Source organism: Elephantulus edwardii, unplaced genomic scaffold (assembly GCF_000299155.1).
Source record: "Elephantulus edwardii isolate Elephantulus edwardi_28Jun2011 unplaced genomic scaffold, EleEdw1.0 scaffold00070, whole genome shotgun sequence".
NCBI lineage: Eukaryota > Metazoa > Chordata > Mammalia > Macroscelidea > Macroscelididae > Elephantulus > Elephantulus edwardii.
The window spans coordinates 3152030-3161701 of record NW_006399820.1 but is presented as its reverse complement, the minus strand read 5'-3'; the positions used below and the strand labels follow the sequence as shown (position 1 = coordinate 3161701).

At 40.6% G+C, this 9672-nt stretch overlaps 2 protein-coding genes across 2 annotated transcripts in view; one reads left to right on the top strand and one right to left on the bottom strand.

Annotated features, from left to right (window-relative positions):
* Window positions 1-2382, bottom strand: part of TDP2 (tyrosyl-DNA phosphodiesterase 2) — a 31601-nt gene extending 29219 nt beyond the window's left edge. Inside the window, 3 exon segments of the mRNA XM_006903665.1 lie at window positions 676-856; window positions 2042-2127; window positions 2218-2382. Coding sequence (XP_006903727.1) covers window positions 676-856; window positions 2042-2127; window positions 2218-2382 — 432 coding nt within the window.
* A 326-nt stretch (window positions 2383-2708) lies between these two features.
* Window positions 2709-9672, top strand: part of ACOT13 (acyl-CoA thioesterase 13) — a 33017-nt gene continuing 26053 nt past the window's right edge. The window contains exon 1 of the mRNA XM_006888685.1: window positions 2709-2792. Coding sequence (XP_006888747.1) covers window positions 2709-2792 — 84 coding nt within the window. The remainder of the gene's footprint in view (window positions 2793-9672) is intronic.

Here is a 9672-nt window from a genome sequence, read left to right as displayed (position 1 = left end):
GATGTCTTTCTCCAAATATTGGCCTTGCCTAACAATATGCCCAAAGTACATGTACTGAAGTTTTACCATTCCACCTGCAGCATTCTGGCTGCACTCTTTACAAGACATATTTATTTTTTCTTGGCAGTCCACGGGCTATTTAGCATGGCTTTCTTGAGCACCAAAACTCAAGCTATTGATTCTTGTATCACTTTTCTTTATTACTCTAACTCTCAGATGAATAGCAAGTAACTGAAAAGACCATAGCTTAGATCAGACTAGAAAACCATATTGACCTGTACTCTCATACCTTTATATTATTTTTATCTCATCAAAAATAAAAAAGCAATTATTATCCATAATGACTTCTCTCCGGAGAGCCTAAAGGGCATTGCCAAATTTACAGAACTAGTACATAAAGAAAGATACACTTGGTGATTTTATTTTCAGAGGAATAATTATACACAAAGTTAAACAAGCTATTTTAGGACTAAAAACCTTACAACAAATATTAGTGTAAACCCTCCACTCCTAAACCCAGATCCTAGAGGAAAACATTTTCATTTCTTTCAGATGTTTCTTAGAGGCAAACTTAAAGTCCAGGTCTGATCCCACAGCCTACCATCTTGAACTTTTACTTATATGACACTCTAAATTGGTAATACATGATTACCACTATTAAGATGAAGTTAATACTTACAAAGCTAAATAGGAACACACCCCTCGAGCCCTCTCTGGCAGATTGTTTAGATCCAATCCATCAATATTCCAGGTAATGAAAGAGAACACACTTCCATCTTCTTGCTGAGTATTTTCAGATTGGTTAATTTTAGAACTATTGGAATCAGTGGCTTCTTCAGCAGATAAGTCAATGACACTGGCAAGATCAGAACAAAATACTTCATAAATAACCTATTTAAAATTTAATAATATACTCTGAATAATAAGTCTGTGGAAGAATTTAAGAATTAGTATTTATAGTCCCCATTATATATAGACAAATTTCTAAGAATTCTAGAAGTACTTGCCTCTAGAAAAGTGAAAGAGTAAGGGAAAAGATTTTTACATAATTCTTACAGTGTTTTCCAGATATTTACTCCTCCCTTGTCCCTCTTCTCTGCTTCCTTTTCTCTCTTGGACTTATTCACATCTTACTAATTATCCTTCTATTTTAAAAATAATAGTCTTATGCAGTATTTTTCCTTGTGAGACTGAATTAGTTCCCTCAGCATAGTGCTCTCTAGACTCTCATGTTATATAGTATTTTGCAAAGTCATTACTGCTTGTGCTGCATAATATTCACTTCTCCCGTTTTTCTGATATCCCTTTCCCAGTTCCTGTTCAGTCCAGATGCCACAAGATCTCCAAGTGATTTAAAGTTTTTTAATTACTGGCCTGGAACATACATAGAGCCTCAACAACTGGAGATTAACAGATTCTATTGTTAAGGAAAAACGCTGACAAATCACACCCTTGAGCTGCATGGTTCAGGCCAGGAGGAGCTCTTCAGGAGAAAGAAGAGCAATTTCCTGTCCTGAGATAACTGCCTCTGAAAACCAGCCAGAGGGTCAGCTATGGGTCGGTTCTGACCCGACGGTAAACAACAATGTACATTAGTGATAGTCTGAAACACAATGTTAATGAAGTAATGTGTGAAATGCAATGCACATAAGTAATGCACAACATGTAAGAATGTTGTACGAAAACCAATAAAAAGGAAAGTGGGAGGGGAAAACCCAACAAAAGGCAAAACCCTCTGGCTAATCAGCGTACTAGAAATAAAATAAAATAGAAAGCAAAATGTCTTCCCGGTTACCATTCAACAGAGAATTTTGCCTGGTAACATTTAAAATCTCTCACCTACCAATAGGGTAAAAAAGTACACTGCCGCTTTTCCTCCAGGGATTCTAAGTGATAAATGGGAAGCTGGGGAGAGAAAGGTAAGCCCCACCAAGCTGGCACATTTTCACACCATGGTCAGCTCCCCAAATGTTTAGCCTAAGGTTGTGGAGCCTCTAGAGCTGCTTCACCATCGCCCGCCCAGCTCCATGCTCCCACCTACCAGCTTTCGCGATCACTGAGTGTCTGAGGGCGGCTTTCCAAGGCGCTCTCATCCAACGGCGACTCAAAGTAGGAGTTCAATGCTCTCTGAAAAGCAAAGGGACAGGTATGGGACTTGTACTTTCCATTCCAGGAAAAGAGGTAAAGAGCAGGAAGTGAGAGAAAGCGAAATCGTACTTCCATCTCCCAGCTGTTCTTTGTCAGGTAGCACTGGGCGATGGACGCATCGCAACTTGCGACCAAAGCAAACTCCTCACATAAGAGTCGCCGTTTCTTTGCCACAGGTTCTCTATCTTCCCCCGCCACTTTGGAGGAGGACCCTGGACCGCTGTGGTTGTCCATTATCCACTTCCTCCTACCGCCTCTTAAGGCGGGACCAAGCAACACCCGGGTTTGCGCAGGCGCTCTCTGTTCTCGGAGGGCGCGAGGTCCGCTTGCGCTTTGGGTGAGCGCAAAGACCCAGGGAGACTGGAAGGGACCTAATAGCGCATGCGCATGGGTCATAAAGGGCGCGGAACGTCAGTGTTCCAGCTGCAGAGGGCGTCCTAGGGGCGGAGAGCGTTGTATATAAGGACATTCCTCTAGTGTACTTGCTCATGCGCCAGACCCCAGTGCTTCGCTCTTCTTCTGAGGTTATTGCCCAGAGCTCAGAAGCCATAGAACCGTCCATGATGAGCGGCCTGACACAGAATGTCCGGGAGGTGCTGAAGGTCATCACTAATGTGCGCGGCTTTGATAGAGTTTTAGAAAAGGTATTGGCGACAAAGTCACAGTTTCTGATGCAGAGGAAGCCCTGTACTTGGTTCGCGGGGAACACTGCTTACTGTTAGGCTAGGTTGGGTTAGGTTAGGTTAGGTTAGGTTAGGTTAGGTTAGGTTAGGTTAGGTTAGGTTAGGGGACTTAAAGAAGAAATCAGAGAGAATGAGAGAAAGCTTAATATAGCTTTATTAAAGGGAGGAAAGGGGAGCTCCCAGGTGAGTTCCTCATCGTGGAGAGAGGCAGGATGGGAAGTCACACTGTGAACTTACTGGGGAGGATTTTTATAAACAGAGTCTTTAGGGAGAGACATTCCATTCTGATTTACGAGCCACCTACTAGCTTAGCCAGACCGGCAAGGCCGCTTTCTTATCTTCAGCAAGCAAGGCCATCAGCATTTGAGTTCTGAATTCTTCATTCTTCTCTTTAGCTCTCTTTGCCCAGACTAACACTTACTAAATCTTTTGCTCAGGTCTGCTCTAGAGCCCCTGTAACTTTTACCTTAGTAACAATTATTACTTTACCGGCGTTCATATTAGGTAATAGAGTGCATAATTATATCATCTAAATGTGGTATTATTCTATGAAGTGAATTCCTATGTCTTAGCTTCACTGCTGACTTTGAAGATAGCACTTTTGAACCCACCCAGTGGGTCCATGGGAGAGGATCATAAAGATGAAAGCCGAAGAACTTTACTACAGAGCTGGTGAATTCTTTAGACACCTCAGCAAACAATTGCCTGCCTTGCTCTTAACGGGGGGGGGGGGAGCAGCTACTGTGTTTTAAAGTTCTTGCTCTAGAACAGTGGATAGAAGATAAGTAATTTCAGGGAGCTATGAAAGAAGAGAGATCTCGTGGGCTTGCATGTGCGAGATTTGCCCTACCAACGCCTGCACCGCTCTTTGTCTTTGTTAATTTGATCTAAAAATTAAGGTTTGTTCGTCCTAGAGAGTGAGATCAGGCTGCTCCTTGGAGGCAAAGATTCTGAGGCTTCGTCTGACATACTTTGGGCGTGTTGCAAGTAGGGACTGGTCCTTGGAGAGGGACATCATGCTTGGAAGGGTGGAAGGACGAAGAAAGAGAGGGAGACCATCGGTGAGATGGATTGATACAGTGACTGAGATAATGAGGTTAGGTGTGTCAGTATAGTTGGCACAGCGTAGAGCAGGTTTCAGGGCTATTGTACATAGAGTCTCTATGAGTCCTAAATGACTCAACGGCACATAGCAACAACAACGTTTATATGGGCAGAGTTTCAAAGACTAAAGTATATATTTTTGTTGCCTAGTGATCCAAAATTGGAAGACCCTCAAGGACATGAATTAGGGCAGTGACTATAACAATGGGCTTCCAAGTATATCAGAAATGAAGATGGCACAAATTAGGGCAGAGCTCACCTCCATTGTTTATAGGGTTGCTGTGAGTTGTATTAGACTTGAAGGCATCTAACAACAGCAGTTATCCATAAAAGAGCTCTAGTGGTGTAGCCTATAGCAGGTTTATGCGCCTAACCAAAAGTCAGACTGAATAACTACAGTGATTTGAATACACCAGCGATTCCTTGGGATAAAGATGGCCAGTCTCATTAAGATTTACCACTTTGGGAACCTGATAAAAGGTTACGATGAGTCAGAACCAGCTTGATGGCAGTGGGTTTTATTTTTTAGTTTGAGAGATTCATGAACAGGTCTTAATGGTTCAAACAGTTAAGCACTCAATCTACAGTTGGGGAGCTCTGGTGGTCTACTGGTGAAATGTGCTATAATGCCAAGGGCATGCAGTTCAAGACCACCAGCTGCTTTATGAGAGAAAGATGGGCAATCTCCTCTGTGGATTAACTGCTTCTGAAACCCACTGAAGGGTCAGCTGTGGGTCAGTTCTGACTATCAAAAAGGTCAGCGGTTCATATTCATCCAGTAGCTCCACAAGAGAAAGATTTCTGCAAAAGTTAGAGCAAAACAACAAAAAACTCTGAGACAGTTTTGTTCTGTCACATAGAGTCACTGAGATGAAAATGACTTAGCAGTACCCAACAACAGTGATCCACAATCTAGTTGTGGACATAGTTCCTCTTTTATTACTATACATGTTACAGGTGATTTCACTTCCCAGAGGACATTTGGCAATATCTGGAAATATTTTTGATCATTACAGCTGAGGGCATGGGGTTGGTTTTAGTCTCTGAAGGTTGGAGATTAGGGATGCTGTTCTGTTTCCTACAATGCACAGGGCAAGCTCCCTCAACAAATCATTATCAGGTCTAGATGTCAGTATTACTGAGGCTGAAAAGTCTTGACCTACTCCAGTCTTTTAATACTCACCTTGGAGTGGCTCAAAACTAGGTAAATTGCTACTTTTTTGTTCCTTCTAAATTTCAGGCTGTCTTTTCACTGAACTTTGAGTTGTTTTTCAGACCATAGAACTCTCACATGTCTTAACACATAATGGAATGTCTGGTTAATTTTTAAATTTTGGTTAATATTTTTATTAAATATAATTATTAACATAACTGATACAGTTTTTTACTCCTTGCTGGATCCTAATAAATCAAATTATTTCTTCCACTGATTATCTAAATTTAGGACACCAGAGATTTTTCAAGACAAATGCTTATTTTTAAAAGCAAGACCTTTTAGACACAAGAATATTATAAAATGCTAAGTTGGCAATTATAGAAATGGTCAGTGTTCCATTACCATACACTTAACCACAAATACCTATTTGTGCTAAATTGAAATAAGGATATAAATAGTCTTCCCAGAAACACTGTCTCTTACCTAATTGTAGCCTGTAGGAGAAGCGCTGGTTCTAGTAAAGATAGAATGGTTAATGTTTGTGAATAAGAAGCAAGTGAAATGTTACTATTGTTGCCTTAAGTTGGCACCATCACTCAGTCTACAGTGGTCTTAACAGCTGACTGAATACCACCTGTAATAATAGTAGAATGGAGGCAGCAGCGTCTGACTTCACAAGGGAGAAAGAGAATCCCCATCACCAGCATCAACAACCCAAAGTCAGTTCCTATGAGATCAGACATGCCTTCACGCCACAAACCTTTTGACCATTTCTGATGTCAGTTGTCCTTCTCATGACACTACTTCTTAGTTGGATTTGATAATTTGTTGCAATAGCCACATAGGATTTAAAGATAATACAGGGAGTTTCTGAGGAAAGCAACAGGCTCCAAATCAGGATCAGTAATACCTAGGAAACAGTTGTTCCATCACAACAGCCTTTCTCCTTAGTCATGCCTGCAGGCAGATCTCTCTGGCCCTGGTCTCCACTCTGTTTGACCAAGTGTTGCAACACTCATTTGGTCCTGCCTGTTTGAATGACCTGAAAAGCCCCACTCTGCTAGTAAGCCTAAAGCTCTAGCTCTTGGATTGGCAAACCTACTCTCCAACAGATGCCTAAAGGCATTCGTACCCACTTGACCAGTAAGATTCCTAAGTACAGGTATACCGTTTTCTTGCTCTGTGGCCTGGAAAGCCCACAGTTATCTTGTGCCAGTCTCTCAGCTCTGTTTCTTCTGCCTCTGTTAGGACTCCTCTCCATTTCTCATCTTCTCTCAGGTGTTACATTGCTGTCTAGTGAGTCAAGGAGGTTTCAACATAGGAGTAGGGTCCAAAGGATGTGCTTACACTCTTGATTCTTTTTTGTTGATGGCAATGAGATCCCCTATTGCTCATTTTAAATCTGTAAGGTAATAAAATTGACCTGTTTGCACATTAGCTACTATCTGAAAATGACCAGGAGACTGGCTTTTTTTATAGCCTTGAAAACCTGTGAGAAGTGTCCACATACCCTGTTTTCATTAGCCCACCCAACAAGTGCACCAGGTACGTTATTTACATTATTAGCAAATTATTCAATCTTCTGTGTTGATTTTGCATTAGTACTATTAAGTGTTCTGGGATTCTCAGTGTTAGCCATAATTTGTTACAATCCACAATCATCACCCATGTTAGCATCAATCAAAAACTTAAAGGATGTGTTGCATTGGGAAAATCTGCTGGCCAGTCCTTGGAAAAAGACATCATGCTGGTAAAGGTAGAGAGTTAGAGAATGAGAAGAAGATCCCCCACGAAATAGTTACAGTGACTATGGATGGGGAATATCTGGGCTTATGATGGTGCAGGATAGGGCAATGTTAAGGTTCAGATCTGTTGTTGATCAGGTTGCTATGAGTTGTCTTAGTGGTAACTAACAATAATATCCAGTCTTCTTAGTGGGCCACGAACATCACATTTGCATGATTTTTACCCAGTCAAGTAAGAACTTTTATAACTAAAAGGGCCACATTAAGTAATTCACTGCACTATACCAATTACCATAATAGCTACATTTTCCTTCTTGGTTAAATGAAGCAAAGCTATCATGAGTGCTAACCTCTGCCAGAATCTAAGTGATTTTTTTTTCTTTTTTAAAGTCAAGTAATTAAGTCAGCTAACACTTTAATATTTGCTTGTTTGTATTCTAAAGAAAGTTTCTTTGTTTTGGGGGATTTGAGGTTTATTTGATCAGAAGCTTTGATTTATGAACCCATAGTACATATCTCTTGAATGATAGTAACTTTCTGTTTCTCAAAAATAGTCTGTAGAAAGAGATACCTTTTGGTCAGTTTTTGTACAAGTGTCAAGTCAATGCATGGGGTCTATGTTAAAAGTTTAGCCTTTCTTTTTCAAAACTTCTGTTTTACCAGTACCCATAAAACCTAACTTTCATAAAATACACATAATGTCTAACTCTTGTCATAATGACCATTCCTGAGGTGTCAATAAACTTGAGTTCTATGTGATTATGTATAAATACCAGCCACAGTTGCTTGACTAAAGAAATGCTATCAAATTCATTCCAACTTTTATTAATCCCACATGTGTTAGATTGCAGCTGTGCTCCACAAGATTTTCAGTGGCTGACTTTTCACTATTTGCACTACCAGGGACCCTTGTCTCCTAGGAGTTTATAATGTAGGACAGAAGAAACATGAGTTCCACAGAACAGTCCTGTCATAAGATGCTTTGTGATAAACAAGTGTTTCATTATTATTAAATAAGTATAGGAAACACTGCATGTTGCATCTCTTTCACATATTAAAACCATTCAATACTGTAATAAATAAAAAATGTGAAGTTCTATCATGTTTATGTTACTTGCCAATGAATTTTTTTTTACCCCACAGTAACACAAGTGAAAGGACACACTTTGGAATCTTAAGTGCCAGGCACTGAGCTAAGATCTGAAGATGCCATATGGATGCCAACAAACATAGAAACAAGGGAGTGGAGGTCAGAAGCAAAGTAAAATTGTATAACCATCCTAATGGAAATGAAAAATGAATATGTACATACAAGTGAATGAGCTATCTCAAGAGCATAAATAGACAAGAGAGAAATGGTGAGGATTTAGGACTGAATTTTGAGGATATTCATGGTTGAGACAGAAGGACCTTCTGAAAGTTATAGGAATGTTAGAAAGGTAAGAACAATTCTTATACTTGGTAGAAGATTCTTGAGGCTATACACTAACCACTAAAAGGCAGTAATACTGTTTAAAATATGCCAGTATATCTTCTAATAGTTTAATCATTATATTGATCATTGAGATTGTAGCTCTTGGTAGCCTAGTGGCAAGAAGCTGCACTGCAATCCCAAGGGCACAAGGTTTGAGGCCACCAGCCACTCTGTGGGAGAAGGATTGAGAGTCTCATCCTGTGTGATTAACTGCCTCTGAAAACCCTCCGGTAGGTCAGCTCTGTGTTGATTCTGACTCATCAGTACACAACAACAACAATAAGATTGTCCAGGTGCAAGAAATGCACAAGAAAATGAAGCTCAACATAAAGAAAACAAAGATTCTCACCATTGGGCTGATTGGCAACGTCATGATTGATGAAGAGATTGAGATTGTTAACAGTTTTAATTTGTTTTGTTCCACAATCAACACTCTTGGTTCCAGCAGCCAGGAAATAAAGAGACAAATTGCATTGGGAAAGTCAGCTGTTGGGGACCTCTTCAAAGTACTAAAGAGTAATGATGTCAGTCTGGAGACTAAGGTACACCTAATACCGGCCATGGTCTTTGCACTTACTTGCTATACATCAGAAAGCTGGACAGTGACTAGGGATAATAGAAGGAGAATTGATGCCTTTGAGCTGTGGTGCTGGAGAAGAGTATTGAATCTACCATGGACTGCTAGGAGAACAAACTAGTTCATCCTGGAAAGTGTGAAGCCAGGCTCTTTGGAGGCAAGTATTCTTAAGTTTCATCTGACATACTTTGGACATGCTGCAAGGAAGGACCAGTCCTTGAAGAGGAAGTTATGAATGGGAGGGTTGAGAGATAATGCAGGAGAGGAAAGACCCTCGATATGGATTGATTCACTAACTGGGGTAATGCGTGAGAGACAACAGGATTGGCACAGGATAGGGTAGGGTTTAGGGCTATTGTTCCTAGTGTTGCTGTGAGTCACAGGCAACTCGACGGCACATAACAGTATTCAGAGGCTTATAAACATAATTGTTCATTGAAGCATCATTTGTAGTTGTTTTGTGAGTCGCCTGCAACTCATAGCAACCCTATGTACAACAGCTCTGAAGTATGCCTGCCATATTCTTAACCAGTCTCAGACTCTGACTATCTACTCCCATTTTTTCAGTTAATGTATCAATCCATATCCTCCGGGATCTTCCTCTCCTCCTCTGTACCTCCACCTTCTGAGCATGGTGTTTTTCAAGGATTGATCCCTCCTGGTTACAGCCCTAAGTCTGTGAGATGGAAATTCAAATTCTAGCATCCAAGAAGAAACTTGGTTTCACCCTCTCCAAATCAGATCTATTTGTTCTGTTGGCAATCCATGGTATGTTCAGGACTGTT